Source organism: Procambarus clarkii, chromosome 15 (genome assembly GCF_040958095.1).
Source record: "Procambarus clarkii isolate CNS0578487 chromosome 15, FALCON_Pclarkii_2.0, whole genome shotgun sequence".
NCBI lineage: Eukaryota > Metazoa > Arthropoda > Malacostraca > Decapoda > Cambaridae > Procambarus > Procambarus clarkii.
The window spans coordinates 9,536,113-9,556,746 of record NC_091164.1 but is presented as its reverse complement, the minus strand read 5'-3'; the positions used below and the strand labels follow the sequence as shown (position 1 = coordinate 9,556,746).

At 50.9% G+C, this 20,634-nt stretch overlaps 1 protein-coding gene across 2 annotated transcripts in view; it reads left to right on the top strand.

The window, feature by feature from the left end:
- LOC138364894 (uncharacterized) overlaps nucleotides 1–20,634 on the top strand; it is a 110,550-nt gene that overhangs the window by 59,015 nt on the left and 30,901 nt on the right. For both annotated transcript variants that reach the window (XM_069324953.1, XM_069324952.1), the window contains exons 7-8: nucleotides 7,982–8,167; nucleotides 9,054–9,227. In XM_069324953.1, the coding sequence (XP_069181054.1) occupies nucleotides 7,982–8,167; nucleotides 9,054–9,227 (360 nt within the window). The remainder of the gene's footprint in view (nucleotides 1–7,981; nucleotides 8,168–9,053; nucleotides 9,228–20,634) is intronic.

Here is a 20,634-nt window from a genome sequence, read left to right as displayed (position 1 = left end):
TTTATTTCCTCGGAATTGTCTGTAACTCTGTCGCGTTTGTGTACCATACCTTAATGCTCTACATGAACACACTGTTCCCAGTTCTCAGAGGCAGGAAGTGGGTGAGAGGCAGGCAGTGAGTTCATGCCAGAGACTGAGTGGGAGGCAGGGAGTTGGTGGGAGGCAGGGAGTTGGTGGGAGGCAGGGAGTTGGTGGGAGGCAGGAAGTGGGTGAGAGGCAGGCAGGGAGTTCGAGCCTGAGACTGAGTGGGAGGCAGGGAGTTGGTGGGAGGCAGGAAGTGGGTGAGAGGCAGGCAGTGAGTTCGAGCCTGAGACTGAGTGGGAGGCAGGGAGTTGGTGGGAGGCAGGAAGTGGGTGAGAGGCAGGCAGTGAGTTCGAGCCTGAGACTGAGTGGGAGGCAGGGAGTTGGTGGGAGGCAGGAAGTGGGTGAGAGGCAGGCAGTGAGTTCGAGCCTGAGACTGAGTGGGAGGCTGGGAGTTGGTGGGAGGCAGGAAGTGGGTGAGAGGCAGGCAGTGAGTTCGAGCCAGAGACTGAGTGGGAGGCAGTGAGTTGGTGGGAGGCAGGCAGAGGGCGGGAGGCAGGCAGTGAGCGGGAGACAGGCAGTGGGCGGGAGACAGGCAGTGGGCGGGAGGCAGGCAGTGGGCGGGAGACAGGCAGTGGGCGGGAGACAGGCAGTGGGCGGGAGGCAGGCAGTGGGCGGGAGACAGGCAGTGGGCGGGAGGCAGGCAGTGGGCGGGAGACATGCAGTGGGCGGGAGGCAGGCAGTGGGCGGGAGGCAGGCAGAGGGCGGGAGACAGGCAGTGGGCGGGAGGCAGGCAGTGGGCGGGAGGCAGGCAGTGGGCGGGAGGCAGGCAGTGGGCGGGAGACAGGCAGTGGGCGGGAGGCAGGCAGTGGGCGGGAGGCAGGCAGTGGGCGGGAGGCAGGCAGAGGGCGGGAGACAGGCAGTGGGCGGGAGACAGGCAGTGGGCGGGAGGCAGGCAGTGGGCGGGAGGCAGGCAGAGGGCGGGAGACAGGCAGTGGGCGGGAGGCAGGCAGTGGGCGGGAGGCAGGCAGTGGGCGGGAGGCAGGCAGTGGGCGGGAGACAGGCAGTGGGCGGGAGGCAGGCAGTGGGCGGGAGGCAGGCAGAGGGCGGGAGGCAGGCAGTGTGGGGGGGAGGCAGGCAGTGGGCGGGAGGCAGGCAGTGGGCGGGAGACAGGCAGTGGGCGGGAGACAGGCAGTGGGCGGGAGACAGGCAGTGGGCGGGAGGCAGGCAGTGGGCGGGAGACAGGCAGTGGGCGGGAGACAGGCAGTGGGCGGGAGACAGGCAGTGGGCGGGAGACAGGCAGTGGGCGGGAGGCAGGCAATGGGCGGGAGGCAGGCAGTGGGCGGGAGACAGGCAGTGGGCGGGAGACAGGCAGTGGGCGGGAGGCAGGCAGTGGGCGGGAGGCAGGCAGTGGGCGGGAGGCAGGCAGTGGGCGGGAGGCAGGCAGTGGGCGGGAGGCAGGCAGTGGGCGTGAGACAGGCAGTAAGCTGAAGGCAGGCAGTGGGCGGGAGGCAGGCAGTGGGCGGGAGGCAGGCAGTGGGCGGGAGGCAGGCAGTGGGCGGGAGGCAGGCAGTGGGCGGGAGGCAGGCAGTGGGCGTGAGACAGGCTGTAAGCTGAAGGCAGGCAGTGGGCGGGAGGCAGGCAGTGAGCGGGAGGCAGGCAGTGGGCGGGAGGCAGGCAGTGGGCGGGAGACAGGCAGTAAGCTGGAGGCAGTCAGTGGGCGGGAGGCAGGCAGTGGGCGGGAGACAGGCAGTAAGCTGGAGGCAGGCAGTGGGCGGGAGGCAGGCAGTGGGCGGGAGGCAGGCAGTGGGCGGGAGGCAGGCAGTGGGCGTGAGACAGGCAGTAAGCTGAAGGCAGGCAGTGGGCGGGAGGCAGGCAGTGGGCGGGAGGCAGGCAGTGGGCGGGAGGCAGGCAGTGGGCGGGAGACAGGCAGTAAGCTGAAGGCAGGCAGTGGGCGGGAGGCAGGCAGTGGGCGGGAGGCAGGCAGTGGGCGTGAGACAGGCAGTAAGCTGAAGGCAGGCAGTGGGCGGGAGGCAGGCAGTGGGCGGGAGGCAGGCAGTGGGCGTGAGACAGGCAGTGGGCGGGAGGCAGGCAGTGGGCGTGAGACAGGCAGTAAGCTGAAGGCAGGCAGTGGGCGGGAGGCAGGCAGTGGGCGGGAGGCAGGCAGTGGGCGTGAGACAGGCAGTGGGCGGGAGGCAGGCAGTGGGCGGGAGACAGGCAGTAAGCTGAAGGCAGGCAGTGGGCGGGAGGCAGGCAGTGGGCGGGAGGCAGGCAGTGGGCGTGAGACAGGCAGTAAGCTGAAGGCAGGCAGTGGGCGGGAGGCAGGCAGTGGGCGGGAGGCAGGCAGTGGGCGGGAGGCAGGCAGTGGGCGGGAGACAGGCAGTAAGCTGAAGGCAGGCAGTGGGCGGGAGGCAGGCAGTGGGCGGGAGGCAGGCAGTGGGCGTGAGACAGGCAGTAAGCTGAAGGCAGGCAGTGGGCGGGAGGCAGGCAGTGGGCGGGAGGCAGGCAGTGGGCGTGAGACAGGCAGTGGGCGGGAGGCAGGCAGTGGGCGTGAGACAGGCAGTAAGCTGAAGGCAGGCAGTGGGCGGGAGGCAGGCAGTGGGCGGGAGGCAGGCAGTGGGCGGGAGACAGGCAGTGGGCGGGAGGCAGGCAGTGGGCGGGAGACAGGCAGTAAGCTGAAGGCAGGCAGTGGGCGGGAGGCAGGCAGTGGGCGGGAGGCAGGCAGTGGGCGTGAGACAGGCAGTAAGCTGAAGGCAGGCAGTGGGCGGGAGGCAGGCAGTGGGCGGGAGGCAGGCAGTGGGCGGGAGGCAGGCAGTGGGCGGGAGGCAGGCAGTGGGCGTGAGACAGGCAGTAAGCTGAAGGCAGGCAGTGGGCGGGAGGCAGGCAGTGGGCGGGAGGCAGGCAGTGGGCGGGAGGCAGGCAGTGGGCGGGAGGCAGGCAGTGGGCGTGAGACAGGCAGTGGGCGGGAGGGTCTAGGTATAGACTCCAGGCTGGAGCCGCATGCTCCAGTATTGGTCTGACATATGAGGTATACAATGTTCTGAATGATTCCTTAAACAATTGTTTGAAAGTTCTTATGTTTGCCATCCTTGCATCTGCCGCTGATGATAATCTTTTTGATGTGGGCTTCAGGGGACAGGTCTGGTGTGATATCAACCCCTAGTCCTCTCTCTCTTCCCGATTCCTGAAGGATTTTATCTCCCAACTGGCGCCTTGAGTTTGGTCTCCTGCTCCCTACACCTATATTCATCACGTTACACTTGCAAGAGTTACACTCAAGTATTTATTAATTTACGATTCTTTCAGTCTTGTCCAGATCCTCTTGTAGTCACCTGCTGTCCTCCTCTGTCTTAATCTTTCTCATAATATTGCATCATCAGCAAACATTGAGATGAAAAGGTTATACCCTCTGGAAGATCATTTACGTATATCAGAAACAGGATAAGTCCGAATACAGAAACCTGTGGGACTCCTTTGGTGACATCACGCCATTCTAAGGTCTCACCCCTCAATGTAATTCTCCTTCCTGTTGTTTAGGTTCTCCCTTATCCACTGGAGCACCTTACCCATTACTCCAGCCTTTTTCTGCAACTTATGCAACAGCTTCTTATGGGGTACTTTATCAAAACCTTTTTGACAGTCCAATAAAATGCAGTCTGTCCACCTTTCTCTTTCTTACTTGATGCTTGTTGTTTGATCATAACAATTTATTAAACCTTTGAGGCATGATTTGCCATCCCTGAACCTATGCTGATGGTGTGCTACAAAGTTTCTCTCCAGATGTGCTACAAACTTTTTTCCTCCCAATCTTCTCCATCACCATGCATGGTATACAAGTTAAGGACGCCGGCCTGCAGTTTAGGGCCTCCTGCCTATCCCCCTATTTGTATATTGGGACTACATTAGCTACCTTCTAACTTTCTGGTATGTCTCCTGTTTCTGTTTCACACAGATTGGCATGCAAAGTGTTTCTACGCCCTCTTTCAAAGTCCAAAGTTAGATTTCATCTAGTCCAACGGTCATAGTCACGTTCAGATCTAGCGGATACCTCCTAACCTCATCTCTGGTAATTTCAATATCTTCCATTGACTGCTTGGTTTATTGCTACTGCTCTTAGTTCAGGGACCTCATCTTCCTCTATTGTAAAGGCCTCCTGGAATATCTTCTTGAGTTTTTCACACACAACTCTTTGTCTTTCTCTGTGTAGCCATCGAATTTAATAGATTTATTAAAGATTATGTTTCTTCAAACTTTCTCAGTTTCATCATTTGTTTTTTTCACTCCTGTTTTCCTCCTGATGTGGCTTAATAGCAGTTTTGTTAGGGTCTTGGCTTTATTTGCTATGTCATTTTCATACTGCTTCTCTGCTGACTCTGAGGTACCCATTTCTGGTCCTCTCGTATCTCTCTCTGCTCTCTGGTGTCCTTGAATTAATATAGTTTCTCCATACCCTTGTGGACCTTACACCATAACCTTCCGTGCTTCTTTACACTCCTGATCGAACCTGTGTGGGGTTCAGTCACATACATACATGCACAAATCACACACATACACTGATGTGTGTGTGTGTGTGTGTGTGTGTGTATTTACTATTTGTGCCTGCAGAATCGAGCTATAACCTCTTGGACCCCACTTTTCTAACCAATCTGTTTTTTATTCTATGATTTCTACTACATATCGTTCTAGCACACGCATACACACACATTGTATGAAAGCAAAGGAGCTGAACAAAAGGGCATGGAGGAACTTCCGTAATAACAGAACACCAGAAAGTGGAGAGAGATACCAGAGAACCAGGTACGAGTATGTTAGTGTGAGAAGAGCAGTTGAGAAAAGGTATGAAAATGATGTAGCTAATAAATCCAAGACCGAACCAAAGAACCTACACAGTCACATCAGGAGGAAGACAACAGTGAAGGAACAGGTGATGAAACTTAGGATAGGTGAGGACAGGTACACAGAGAATGACAAAGAGGTGTGTGAGGAACTCAACAAAAGGTTCCAGGAGGTCTTTACAATAGAACACAGAGAAGTCACGGCGCTAGGAGAGGTGGCAGCAAATCAGGCGACCTTGGAAAGGTTCGAAATTACAAGAGATGAGGTCAAGAAGCACCTATTGGAACTGGATGTGAGAAAAGCTGTTGGGTCGGACGGAATCTCACCATGGGTATTGAAAGAGTGTGCAGGAGCACTTTGTTTGCCACTCTCCATAGTGTACAATAGGTCACTGAAAACGGGTGACCTACCAGAAATATGGAAGACGGCTAATGTAGTCCCAATATACAAAAAGGGTGACAGACAAGAGGCACTGAACTACAGGCCAGTGTCCTTAACTTGTATACCATGCAAGGTGATGGAGAAGATTGTGAGAAAAAACCTAGTAACACATCTGGAGAGAAGAGACTTCGTGACAAACCACCAACATGGGTTCAGGGAGGGTAAATCTTGCCTTACAGGCTTAATTGAATTCTACGATCAGGTGACAAAGATTAAGCAAGAAAGAGAAGGATGGGCGGACTACATTTTTTTTAGACTGTCGGAAAGCCTTTGACACAGTACCCCATAAAAGGCTGTTGCATAAGCTGGAGAAACAAGCAGGAGTAACTGGTCGGGCGCTCCAGTGGATAAGGGAGTACCTAAACAATAGGAAGCAGAGAGTTACAGTGAGGAGTGAGACCTCAGATTGGCGTGAAGTCACCAGTGGAGCCCTACAGGGCTCTGTACTGGGACCTATCCTGTTTCTGATATACGTAAATGATCTCCCAGAGGGTATAGACTCATTCCTCTCAATGTTTGCTGACGACGCCATAATTATGAGAAGGATTAAGACAGAGGAGGATAGCTTGAGGCTACAAGAAGACCTGGACAAGCTGCATGAATGGTCGAACAAATGGTTGTTAGAGTTTAAACCAAACAAATGTAATGTAATGAAAATAGGCGTAGCGAGCAGGAGACCAGATACAAGGTATCATTTGGGAGATGAAGTACTTCAAGAGTCAGAGAGAGAGAAAGACCTGGGGGTTGATATCACGCCAGACCTGTCCCCTGAAGCTCATATCAAGAGGATAACATCAGCGGCATATACCAGGTTGGCTAACATAAGAACGCCCTTTAGAAACTTGTGTAAGGATTCTTTCAGAACATTATATACCACATATGTCAGACCAATCCTGGAGTATGCGGCTCCAGCATGGAGTCCATATCTAGTCAAGCATAAGACTAAAATGGAAAAGGTTCAAAGGTTTGCCACCAGACTAATACCCGAGCTGAGAGGTATGAGCTACGAGGAGAGACTACGGGAATTAAACCTCACTTCGTTGGAAGACAGAAGAGTTAGGGGGACATGATCACCACATTCAAGATTCTCAAGATAATCGACAGGATAAAGACAGGCTATTTAGCACAAGGGGCACACGCACAAGGGGACACAGGTGGAAACTGAGTGCCCAAATGAGCCACAGAGATATTAGAAAGAACTTTTTTAGTGTCAGAGTGGTTGACAAATGGAATGCATTAGGAAGTGATGTGGTGGAGGCTGACTCCATATACAGTTTCAAGTGTAGATATGATAGAGCCCAATAGGCTAAGGAACCTGTACACCTGTTGATTGACGGTTGAGAGGCGGGACCAATGAGCCAGATCTCAACCCCCGCAAGCACAATTAGGTGAGTACAATTAGGTGAGTACATTCCCTGGAAGCAGCCTGTAGCAGCTGTCTAACTTCCAGGTTCCTATTTGCTGGTAGGTGAACAGGAGTATCAGGGTGAAAGAAACTCTGCACATTTGTTTCTGACTTGGCGGGGAATCGAACCCGTGCCCTTCGAACAACGACCCCCGAGCGTTGTGAACTCAGCCGAGAAGTCTCTTGTGTAATTACCAGAGTAATTACCTAAGTGTAGTTCCAGGATGAAAGCTACTCTCGTGGTGTCCCATATTCCCAGTACTCTGTCGTATAACGCTGTTAAACTACTGAAGTTTTAAGTCTCTATCACTTTCTCACGTAACTTGTTCCAACTGTCAACCACTCTGCCTTTGTCACCTCTTCCCGGTCTTTCTGTTATTCTTGTTTATCCTCCTCGGCCTCGTAGCCGAGGCCTCGTAGCCGTATTCTTGTTTATCCTCCTAAGGGGCCTCGTAGCCTGGTGGATAGCGAGCAGGATTCGTAATTCTGTGCCGCGGGTTCGATTCCCGCACGAGGCAGAAACAAATGGGCAAAAGTTTCTTTCACCCTGAATGCCCCTGTTACCTAGCAGTAAATAGGTACCTGGGAGTTAGTCAGCTGGCTTCCTGGGGGTGGAGGCCTGGTCGAGGACCGGGCCGCGGGGACACTAAAGCCCCGAAATCATCTCAAGATAACCTCAAGATAACCTCCTCTCAAACCACACTCTCTTCTACCTCCTCCTCTTGAAGCCTCGAACGACTCACCTTCCTCATCATTCCAGGACTCTTCTTCAACATCCTTCCTCTTAATCGTTCACTCACAATCTTTCCTTGTCCAGCTTCTTAGTAAATGCGTTCACACCAGCCATCTTCTCCACAATTTTCAGTTCAACTACTTGACGGTAGAGCTAGTCTCGCTTCTTGCAGGTCGGCGTTCAATCCCCCGATCGTCCAAGTGGTTGGGCACAATTCCTTCCCCCCCTTCCCCGTCCCATGCCAAATCCTTATCCTGACCCCTTTCCAGTGATATATAGTTGTAATGGCTTGGCGCTTTCTCCTGATAATTCCCTCCCCTCCACAATCCTCATACATTAACATTTCCTAACAACTGTAAGTCTTGTTTTGGGAGTCTTGAGTTTTGTGGAATTCTTATTGTAAAGCTTTTAATTTGGTATATTTCTTTAAACATTCCTCCATATGCATTTATTTTTGTATTATTTCATGCAATCCATAACAAAATGTTTAATCACATGTATTTAAACCATAAAACTCGGCTTGTAAATATATTGTTGTATTATAGAGCCCATAGCACTGGTGGTGGAGCTGACGTGGGGCAGTAAGACGGTGGAGGATGTAACCCTGGACCAGAAGGAACAGGACTACTGTCTGCAGGTAAAGCTAGATAACGGGTCACCTGCGTCGGCTTTCCAGTGTGCGCTGAACGGGTCCCTCGTGTACACATGTCGGTCTTTTGATGACTGTGAAGGTGAGCGTCTCAAACCCATTCCAGTTTTTGTGTCTATAAAATGTTGACTATTAAACCCATATATGATCTCTGTGTGGCATAATGTTTCACTTTTACCTATTTGTAAATTGTGTCAACAAAATTATTCGCACATCCTCGAAAAAGATACGTGATCTGCTCCAGAAATTTTAGCCAAATATGCCCAGTTTGCTAACTGTAGGTAGTAACTGAGTGAGTGTAATCTATCCACCGCTTCCCACTTGATGGGGGGTGGGGGGGGGCGGTGTACAGGACAAACATATCAATATTGACATTAGCTCTCCACATATGTCAGTTGCTTAATTTAGAGACTCCTTGTGGTCGGTATCGAGCCCAGTGATAATGTGACAATGAGAATTGAATTTTGCAAGTAGCTCATCAAGACTAACTTGCTGAGCTAAGTGAATTGTGGGGTTCAGTTCCTGAGCCCATTATGTGCCTCTTTAACCCTTCCCATTACCGCCCACAGGAAGGGTATGAGAAGCATGGTAAATTAACTAAAAAAATTCTTCCGATCAATAATATTATAATATATAGGTAGGAGTGGGTTGCAATACCATTTTAACTTTGTGCCTTTGAATATGAAAACTTCTCCCACAAACTAAGAAATAAAGTACCGTAGTTATAAAGGAGATGTTGGTGTTAATATGGAAGAATAAGTTCTGACATATTCCTATATTCAGGCATTGAAGATACAAATAACGAGATTCTTTATTGTTGCTTATTTGGTGATGGGAGCAGCATAGCTTAGATGGTCAATTCCTTAAATATTTAAATACAATTTCCAAATGATTGTACTTGCATACCTCGTGGTCTTGAGTTATACATTTGTATTGTAAGTTTGAGTGTTTACATTGTTGTGTTGCAGGAAGCGGAGTGCTGGCCACTCATCGCGCCAACCCAAGGAATGTCTCGAAGAACTCTTGCTCCGGTATACCCTTTGCTAACATGAGCAACCAACTCTATGGCCAATACTCCTGCTGGATGGAAAGGTGTTTGGGGAAAAATATATCCGGATTAAAAGATGTGTATCCGAGTTCAGGTGAATTTTCCCATTTATCATGTGGTTTTGTAGATGGCTGACCTAGTTACCTCATATTGAATGTTGACTGAGTTTCAAGGGCCAATTAGGTACAGATATATGTTTCGTAATGCAGTTGATCATATTATCTTTTAGTAAGTTATTTTTTATTAAACCCGCACTCAGTGGATGAGAGTTGAGTGGCTCCTACTGACATGACTGTGCTCCAGACCTGGTTACATTTTGGCCTCTTGAGCTGTTTCAGTTCTTCACACAATTCAGATGAATTTGCTTCTTGCCTTCCTGCGAAGTAACCCACTTTCTTCTCTGCTCTTTCATCTGAAATTTTTCATTTTTTTTTTGGCTTATTGGAATCTGTTACTGAATTATAAGTTGGTCCTCGTTTTCTCACTCCCTCACCTCCTTGTTTAGCAACCATCTATCTACTACCCCTTCATATCTTTAAATGATTTAAACCATCATTTTATTTGCCCATTTTCCTTTAAGGTCAGCACCCAATTGGATTTGTCCCAGATAGCCTTATTAACACTTATCGTTCCCTTTATGGAACTCTAATCATCATCTTATCTTGTAATATCAGTTCCCGTGGGGTAGCGGTAAGACGCTCGCCTGACGTTTTGCGAGCCCTTTGTCCTAGATTCGTATCCTGGACGGGGAGGATTTACTGGGCGCAAATCTTTAACTGTAGCCTCTGTTTAACTCAGCAGTAAAATGGGTACTTGGTTGTTAAACGATTTCGTGGGGTCGTATTCCGGGGAACATAGGATTTAGGACTTGCCCGAAACGCTATGCGTGCTAGTGGCTGTACAAGAATGTAAGAACTCTTGTATATATATATATATATATCTATATAAATAAAGATGGAAATGTTCGTTTGTTCAAAATCGCTAATCTCCGAAAGTTCTTAACCGATTGCTTTGAAATTTTCACACAACGTTCCATTCGCATCCGAGCAGGTTTTTATATACATACTATATAGATGTCACGTCTGTGACGGTAAAAAAACATGTTTTTTCTGAAAAACTGTATTTTTCATGTGAGAAATCTTCAAAACCTCTTTACCGATTGCTTTGAAATTTTGACAACGTTGCATTCGAATAGGCGCGTCTTTTTATATATCAACTATATACATACCTCACCTGTGACAGGAAAAAAACATGCTTTTTTTTTTAAGAACAGCGCCATCTGTTGGACGTAAGGTCCACACATGCTATAATCTCCAAAAGTTCTTCACCAATTGCTTTGAAATTTTGACACAGCATTGCATTCGAATAGGCGCGTCTTTTTATATACCTACTATATAGCTGCCACCCCTGTGACAGGTAAAAACATGTGTTTTAAAAAAAACAGCACCATCTGTTGCACATAATGGCAACATGCACGTTATACCAAATATGTCACGAATTTCATTTCAATGTTTCTGATTGCATTGATAAATTTTATTTTCATAGATTTCGATTTATTTTCATTTTGATTTAATTATTTTGTGTGAATTGCATTCGAATTGAGCTGTGTTCTTTACCAGACCGTTCATTTCGTGAGTATACTTTATTTTTATATTTTTTCATATTTTCATTTCATTTTTAAATGTTTTTCTTATATTTCATTGATGGGAACATCAGATCATTTGATGTTCCCAATTTTCTGACTGTAACATCAGACCATTTGGGAAGGCATCGGACGAGGGGAAGAAATTGGTGCGGAGGACGAGGGGACGGGGGAGTTTGGGATGGTGGGGACGAGGGGATGGGGGAATAGAGAATGGTGGGGAGGACAAAGTGACAGGGTAGTGGGGCATGGTGGGAAGAAAGAGAGGATGGTGGAGTGGGGAATGGTGGGGAGGACGATTGGACGGAAGTGAGAGATGGTGGGAAGGACGAGGGGACAAGGGAGGGGGTAATGGTGGGGAAGGACGAGGGGACGGTGGAGTTTGGGATGGTGGGGACGAGGGGATGGGGGAATAGAGAATGGTGGGGAGGACAAAGGTATAGGGAAAGTTGCTGTGGCTCAGCAACGCGTGGCTGGATACTGCTAGTCATATAAATAAAAATGTAAATGTTCGTTTGTTCAAAATCGCTGATCTCCGAAAGTTCTTCACCGATTGCTTTGAAATTTTCACACAACGCTCCTTTTGCATCCGAGCAGGTTTTTATATACATACTATATAGATGTCACGTCTGTGGTCAGAAAAAAAAACTTTTTTTTTTTAAACTGTGGTTTTTTATGTGTGTTTTATGTTGAGGGAAATCTTCGAATCCTCTTTACCGATTGCTTTGAAATTTTGACACAACGTTGCATTCGAATAGGCGTGTATTTTTATATACCTACTATATATATGCCTCACCTGTGACAGGAAAAAAATGTTTTTTTCGAAAAACAGCGCCATCTGTTGCACATAAGAGCAACACACGCACTATACTATATATGTTATGATTCCATTTCAGTGTTCCGATTGCATTGATAAATTTAATTTTTATTGATTTTGATTTATTTTCATTTTGATTCAATTATTTTGTATGACATTGCGTTGGAATTTAGCTGTGTTGTTTACCATACCGTTCATTTCTTCAGTTTAGTTTAGTTTCATATTTTTTCATTTTTTTCAATTCGTTTTTTTAACTGCTTTTCTTATTTTTCATTGATGGGAACATCAGATCATTTGGGAATGCATCGGACAAGGGAGTGGGGAATGGAGGGAAAGACGAGGGGATGGGAGTGGGAGGATTATGGGGAGGACGAGGGGACAGGGGAGGGGGTAATGGTGGGGAGGACGAGTTGATGGGGGAACTGGGGATGGTGTGGACGAGGGGACGGGGGAATGGAGAATGGGGGGGGGGGAGAACAAGGGGACAAGGGAGAGGAGGATTGTGGGGAGGAAGAGGGGACAGGGGAGGGGGAATGGTAAGGAGGACGAGGGGACAGGGGAGTGGTGAGATGATGGGGAGGACGAGGGGACGGGGGAGTGGTGAGATGATGGGGAGGATGAGGGGACGGGGGACGGGTGAGATGATGGGGAGGACGAGGGGACGGGGGAGTGGTGAGATGATGGGGAGGATGAGGGGACAGGAGCGGGTAATAGTGGGGAGGACGAGGGGACGGGAGAGTGAGGAATGATTGGGAGGATGAGGGGACAGGGAAGGGGGGAATAGTGGGGAGGACTGGGAGACGGGAATGTTGCTGTGGCTCAGCAATGCGTGGCCGGGTACAGCTAGTAAAAAATTCAAAATCAAAATATAAATATCCCAATCACTCTTTAATATGACGCTCCATTAACAGTATTATTTTGGATCACAACGTCAGTGATTATTGGCTCCATGTGCTTTTTTGCATTTTTCAAAGCTGCACTTGTTTTCCCGCGAGAGTATCTGATCTAGCTATATTGTAGTGTTACTGTATTTTGTATCTTGCTGGTTCCTTCATATTTTGTCATAGAACATTATTGTCTGCTATGTCCTTATGCTTGGGTCTCCCTATATTATTCCCTTAATGCAGATCCCATTTGCCTCTCTGCTAAAGTGATTTTCACTGCCAGTCTATTATATCATGTTTTCTTCACTTATTCATAAAATTATATGACCTGAGGGCTGTGCTGAAACGTTATGTCCTGCAGGCCATCGTTATTTACAATTCTACCAGTATTTGTATACAACAGCATTATACTCTTTAAGTTCTGTAACTATGTTGTATAATCTTGTTGAATTCTGGGACCTGAAAGGGTATATTGTTGTGAGGCATAATTGGGATATATATCTTTCTGTGATATTAGTGCGCCTTCAACCCCGTGTGATATTACTGTTATATTGAGTTGGAGTAGATGTGGTGTAAAGTGTACGTATGTATTAATCGTGTATTTTGTGATGATAATGACGACGATTGGTAATAGTATTAGGAGATAATGATACATAGGAGTTTCTGGATTCACAGTCGATCTCTCAATGATTTTGGGCCCCCATGACTAGAAGTTATCTCCAATTCTATGTCTGCTGTTACTGCTGTCTTCCAGTCATCTATGCAAGCTTTTTTGTTGTCCTCATTTTCCTTATTGGACGATCTGTTGTTTGCTTACGGGTTGTGAATTATCAGGACCGCTATCCTCTTACCATCTGCTATCAGAGTGCAGGTGAAGGAGACTGTATGATTTGCATTCTGAGTCTCTAGTTATTCGAACTTCCACTCCCATTTTACTAGGAGAGCAACTCCCCCTCCCATTTTACTAGGAGGGCAACTCCCCCTCCCATTTTACTAGGAGGGCAACTCCCCCTCCCATTTTACTAGGTGGGGCAACTCCCCCTCACATTTTACTAGGAGAGCAACTCCCCCTCCCATTTTACTAGATGGGGCAACTCCCACTCCCATTTTACTAGGTGGGGCAATTCCCCCTCCCATTTTACTAGGTGGGGCAACTCCCCCTCACATTTTACTAGGAGAGCAACTCCCCCTCACATTTTACTAGGTGGGGCAACTCCCCCTCCCATTTTACTAGGTGGGGCAACTCCCCCTCCCATTTTACTAGGAGGGCAACTCCCCCTCCCATTTTACTAGGTGGGGCAACTCCCCCTCCCATTTTACTAGGTGGGGCAACTCCCCCTACCATTTTACTAGGAGAGCAACTCCCCCTCCCATTTTACTAGGTGGGGCAACTCCCCCTCCCATTTTACTAGGTGGGGCAACTCCCCCTCCCATTTTACTAGGTGGGGCAACTCCCCCTCCCATTTTACTAGGAGAGCAACTCCCCCTCCCAATTTACTAGGTGGGGCAACTCCCCCTCCCATTTTACTAGGTGGGGCAACTCCCCCTCCCATTTTACTAGCTGGGGCAACTCCCCCTCACATTTTACTAGGAGAGCAACTCCCCCTCCCATTTTACTAGGAGAGCAACTCCCCCTCCCATTTTACTAGGTGGGGCAACTCCCCCTCCCATTTTACTAGGTGGGGCAACTCCCCCTCACATTTTACTAGGAGAGCAACTCCCCCTCCCATTTTACTAGGTAGGGGCAACTCCCCCTCCCATTTTACTAGGTGGGGCAACTCCCCCTCCCATTTTACTAGGTGGGGCAACTCCCCCTCCCATTTTACTAGGTGGGGCAACTCCCCCTCACATTTTACTAGGAGAGCAACTCCCCCTCCCATTTTACTAGGTGGGGCAACTCCCCCTCCCATTTTACTAGGAGAGCAACTCCCCCTCCCATTTTACTAGGTAGGGGCAACTCCCCCTCCCATTTTACTAGGTGGGGCAACTCCCCCTCCCATTTTACTAGGAGGGTAACTCCCCCTCCCATTTTACTAGGTGGGGCAACTCCCCCTCCCATTTTACTAGGTGGGGCAACTCCCCCTCCCATTTTACTAGGTGGGGCAACTCCCCCTCACATTTTACTAGGTGGGGCAACTCCCCCTCCCATTTTACTAGGTGGGGCAACTCCCCCTCACATTTTACTAGGAGGGTAACTCCCCCTCCCATTTTACTAGGAGGGGCAACTCCCCCTCCCATTTTACTAGGAGAGCAACTCCCCCTCCCATTTTACTAGGTAGGGGCAACTCCCCCTCCCATTTTACTAGGTGGGGCAACTCCCCCTCCCATTTTACTAGGAGGGTAACTCCCCCTCCCATTTTACTAGGTGGGGCAACTCCCCCTCCCATTTTACTAGGTGGGGCAACTCCCCCTCCCATTTTACTAGGTGGGGCAACTCCCCCTCACATTTTACTAGGTGGGGCAACTCCCCCTCCCATTTTACTAGGTGGGGCAACTCCCCCTCACATTTTACTAGGAGGGTAACTCCCCCTCCCATTTTACTAGGAGGGGCAACTCCCCCTCCCATTTTACTAGGAGGGCAACTCCTCCTCCTTGTTTTTGCTTTCTTTCTTTTCATAATACTTGAAATACCCCTGGAAATACTGCATCGGAAATCATATTTATTTTCGTTTCCACTGTTAGAATTAAATCAATATAATTTTTGCTCTCTTTCTTTTATTCCTCGGAATTGTCTGTAACTCTGTCGCGTTTGTGTACCATACCTTAATGCTCTACATGAACACACTGTTCCCAGTTCTCAGAGGCAGGAAGTGGGTGAGAGGCAGGCAGTGAGTTCATGCCAGAGACTGAGTGGGAGGCAGGGAGTTAGTGGGAGGCAGGCAGTGGGCGGGAGGCAGGCAGTGGGCGGGAGGCAGGCAGTGGGCGGGAGGCAGGCAGTGGGCGGGAGGCAGGAAGTGGGTGAGAGGCAGGCAGTGAGTTCATGCCAGAGACTGAGTGGGAGGCAGGGAGTTGGTGGGAGGCAGGCAGAGGGCGGGAGGCAGGCAGTGAGTTCGAGCCTGAGACTGAGTGGGAGGCAGGGAGTTGGTGGGAGGCAGGAAGTGGGTGAGAGGCAGGCAGTGAGTTCGAGCCTGAGACTGAGTGGGAGGCAGGGAGTTGGTGGGAGGCAGGAAGTGGGTGAGAGGCAGGCAGTGAGTTCGAGCCTGAGACTGAGTGGGAGGCAGGGAGTTGGTGGGAGGCAGGAAGTGGGTGAGAGGCAGGCAGTGAGTTCGAGCCTGAGACTGAGTGGGAGGCAGGGAGTTGGTGGGAGGCAGGAAGTGGGTGAGAGGCAGGCAGTGAGTTCGAGCCTGAGACTGAGTGGGAGGCAGGGAGTTGGTGGGAGGCAGGAAGTGGGTGAGAGGCAGGCAGTGAGTTCGAGCCTGAGACTGAGTGGGAGGCAGGGAGTTGGTGGGAGGCAGGAAGTGGGTGAGAGGCAGGCAGTGAGTTCGAGCCTGAGACTGAGTGGGAGGCAGGGAGTTGGTGGGAGGCAGGAAGTGGGTGAGAGGCAGGCAGTGAGTTCGAGCCTGAGACTGAGTGGGAGGCAGGGAGTTGGTGGGAGGCAGGAAGTGGGTGAGAGGCAGGCAGTGAGTTCGAGCCTGAGACTGAGTGGGAGGCAGGGAGTTGGTGGGAGGCAGGAAGTGGGTGAGAGGCAGGCAGTGAGTTCGAGCCTGAGACTGAGTGGGAGGCAGGGAGTTGGTGGGAGGCAGGAAGTGGGTGAGAGGCAGGCAGTGAGTTCGAGCCTGAGACTGAGTGGGAGGCAGGTAGTTGGTGGGAGGCAGGAAGTGGGTGAGAGGCAGGCAGTGAGTTCGAGCCTGAGACTGAGTGGGAGGCAGGGAGTTGGTGGGAGGCAGGAAGTGGGTGAGAGGCAGGCAGTGAGTTCGAGCCTGAGACTGAGTGGGAGGCAGGGAGTTGGTGGGAGGCAGGAAGTGGGTGAGAGGCAGGCAGTGAGTTCGAGCCAGAGACTGAGTGGGAGGCAGTGAGTTGGTGGGAGGCAGGCAGAGGGCGGGAGACAGGCAGTGAGCGGGAGACAGGCAGTGGGCGGGAGACAGGCAGTGGGCGGGAGACAGGCAGTGGGCGGGAGGCAGGCAGTGGGCGGGAGACAGGCAGTGAGCGGGAGACAGGCAGTGGGCGGGAGACAGGCAGTGGGCGGGAGGCAGGCAGTGGGCGGGAGACAGGCAGTGGGCGGGAGGCAGGCAGTGGGCGGGAGACAGGCAGTGGGCGGGAGGCAGGCAGTGGGCGGGAGGCAGGCAGAGGGCGGGAGACAGGCAGTGGGCGGGAGGCAGGCAGTGGGCGGGAGGCAGGCAGTGGGCGGGAGGCAGGCAGTGGGCGGGAGACAGGCAGTGGGCGGGAGGCAGGCAGAGGGCGGGAGACAGGCAGTGGGCGGGAGACAGGCAGTGGGCGGGAGGCAGGCAGTGGGCGGGAGGCAGGCAGAGGGCGGGAGACAGGCAGTGGGCGGGAGACAGGCAGTGGGCGGGAGACAGGCAGTGGGCGGGAGACAGGCAGTGGGCGGGAGGCAGGCAATGGGCGGGAGGCAGGCAGTGGGCGGGAGACAGGCAGTGGGCGGGAGACAGGCAGTGGGCGGGAGGCAGGCAGTGGGCGGGAGGCAAGCAGTGGGCGGGAGGCAGGCAGTGGGCGGGAGGCAGGCAGTGGGCGTGAGACAGGCAGTAAGCTGAAGGCAGTCAGTGGGCGGGAGGCAGGCAGTGGGCGGGAGGCAGGCAGTGGGCGGGAGGCAGGCAGTGGGCGGGAGACAGGCAGTGGGCGGGAGGCAGGCAGTGGGCGGGAGGCAGGCAGAGGGCGGGAGGCAGGCAGTGGGGGGGGGGAGGCAGGCAGTGGGCGGGAGGCAGGCAGTGGGCGGGAGACAGGCAGTGGGCGGGAGACAGGCAGTGGGCGGGAGACAGGCAGTGGGCGGGAGACAGGCAGTGGGCGGGAGGCAGGCAATGGGCGGGAGGCAGGCAGTGGGCGGGAGACAGGCAGTGGGCGGGAGACAGGCAGTGGGCGGGAGGCAGGCAGTGGGCGGGAGGCAAGCAGTGGGCGGGAGGCAGGCAGTGGGCGGGAGGCAGGCAGTGGGCGTGAGACAGGCAGTAAGCTGAAGGCAGGCAGTGGGCGGGAGGCAGGCAGTGGGCGGGAGGCAGGCAGTGGGCGGGAGGCAGGCAGTGGGCGTGAGACAGGCTGTAAGCTGAAGGCAGGCAGTGGGCGGGAGGCAGGCAGTGAGCGGGAGGCAGGCAGTGGGCGGGAGGCAGGCAGGTGGCGGGAGACAGGCAGTAAGCTGGAGGCAGTCAGTGGGCGGGAGGCAGGCAGTGGGCGGGAGACAGGCAGTAAGCTGGAGGCAGGCAGTGGGCGGGAGGCAGGCAGTGGGCGGGAGGCAGGCAGTGGGCGTGATACAGGCAGTAAGCTGAAGGCAGGCAGTGGGCGGGAGGCAGGCAGTGGGCGGGAGGCAGGCAGTGGGCGGGAGGCAGGCAGTGGGCGGGAGGCAGGCAGTGGGCGGGAGACAGGCAGTAAGCTGAAGGCAGGCAGTGGGCGGGAGGCAGGCAGTGGGCGGGAGGCAGGCAGTGGGCGTGAGACAGGCAGTGGGCGGGAGGGTCTAGGTATAGACTCCAGGCTGGAGCCGCATGCTCCAGTATTGGTCTGACATATGAGGTATACAATGTTCTGAATGATTCCTTAAACAATTGTTTGAAAGGAGTTCTTATGTTTGCCATCCTTGCATCTGCCGCTGATGATAATCTTTTTGATGTGGGCTTCAGGGGACAGGTCTGGTGTGATATCAACCCCTAGTCCTCTCTCTCTTCCCGATTCCTGAAGGATTTTATCTCCCAACTGGCGCCTTGAGTTTGGTCTCCTGCTCCCTACACCTATATTCATCACGTTACACTTGCAAGAGTTACACTCAAGTATTTATTAATTTACGATTCTTTCAGTCTTGTCCAGATCCTCTTGTAGTCACCTGCTGTCCTCCTCTGTCTTAATCTTTCTCATAATATTGCATCATCAGCAAACATTGAGATGAAAAGGTTATACCCTCTGGAAGATCATTTACGTATATCAGAAACAGGATAAGTCCGAGTACAGAAACCTGTGGGACTCCTTTGGTGACATCACGCCATTCTAAGGTCTCACCCCTCAATGTAATTCTCCTTCCTGTTGTTTAGGTTCTCCCTTATCCACTGGAGCACCTTACCCATTACTCCAGCCTTTTTCTGCAACTTATGCAACAGCTTCTTATGGGGTACTTTATCAAAACCTTTTTGACAGTCCAATAAAATGCAGTCTGTCCACCTTTCTCTTTCTTACTTGATGCTTGTTGTTTGATCATAACAATTTATTAAACCTTTGAGGCATGATTTGCCATCCCTGAACCTATGCTGATGGTGTGCTACAAAGTTTCTCAACAGATGTGCTACAAACTTTTTTCCTCCCAATCTTCTCCATCACCATGCATGGTATACAAGTTAAGGACGCCGGCCTGCAGTTTAGGGCCTCCTGCCTATCCCCCTATTTGTATATTGGGACTACATTAGCTACCTTCTAACTTTCTGGTATGTCTCCTGTTTCTGTTTCACACAGATTGGCATGCAAAGTGTTTCTACGCCCTCTTTCAAAGTCCAAAGTTAGATTTCATCTAGTCCAACGGTCATAGTCACGTTCAGATCTAGCGGATACCTCCTAACCTCATCTCTGGTAATTTCAATATCTTCCATTGACTGCTTGGTTTATTGCTACTGCTCTTAGTTCAGGGACCTCATCTTCCTCTATTGTAAAGGCCTCCTGGAATATCTTCTTGAGTTTTTCACACACAACTCTTTGTCTTTCTCTGTGTAACCATCGAATTTAATAGATTTATTAAAGATTATGTTTCTTCAAACTTTCTCAGTTTCATCATTTGTTTTTTTCACTCCTGTTTTCCTCCTGATGTGGCTTAATAGCAGTTTTGTTAGGGTCTTGGCTTTATTTGCTATGTCATTTTCATACTGCTTCTCTGCTGACTCTGAGGTACCCATTTCTGGTCCTCTCGTATCTCTCTCTGCTCTCTGGTGTCCTTGTATTAATATAGTTTCTCCATACCCTTGTGGACCTTACACCATAACCTTCCGTGCTTCTTTACACTCCTGATCGAACCTATGTGGGGTTCAGTCACATACATACATGCACAAATCACACACATACACTGATGTGTGTGTGTGTGTGTGTGTGTGTGTGTGTGTGTGTGTGTGTGTATTTACTATTTGTGCCTGCAGAATCGAGCTATAACCTCTTGGACCCCACTTTTCTAACCAATCTGTTTTTTATTCTATGATTTCTACTACATATCGTTCTAGCACACGCATACACACACATTGTATGAAAGCAAAGGAGCTGAACAAAAGGGCATGGAGGAACTTCCGTAATAACAGAACACCAGAAAGTGGAGAGAGATACCAGAGAACCAGGTACGAGTATGTTAGTGTGAGAAGAGCAGTTGAGAAAAGGTATGAAAATGATGTAGCTAATAAATCCAAGACCGAACCAAAGAACCTACACAGTCACATCAGGAGGAAGACAACAGTGAAGGAACAGGTGATGAAACTTAGGATAGGTGAGGACAGGTACACAGAGAATGACAAAGAGGTGTGTGAGGAACTCAACAAAAGGTTCCAGGAGGTCTTTACAATAGAACACAGAGAAGTCACGGCGCTAGGAGAGGTGGCAGCAAATCAGGCGACCTTGGAAAGGTTCGAAATTACAAGAGATGAGGTCAAGAAGCACCTATTGGAACTGGATGTGAGAAAAGCTGTTGGGTCGGACGGAATCTCACCATGGGTATTGAAAGAGTGTGCAGGAGCACTTTGTTTGCCACTCTCCATAGTGTACAATAGGTCACTGAAAACGGGTGACCTACCAGAAATATGGAAGACGGCTAATGTAGTCCCAATATACAAAAAGGGTGACAGACAAGAGGCACTGAACTACAGGCCAGTGTCCTTAACTTGTATACCATGCAAGGTGATGGAGAAGATTGTGAGAAAAACCCTAGTAACACATCTGGAGAGAAGAGACTTCGTGACAAACCACCAACATGGGTTCAGGGAGGGTAAATCTTGCCTTACAGGCTTAATTGAATTCTACGATCAGGTGACAAAGATTA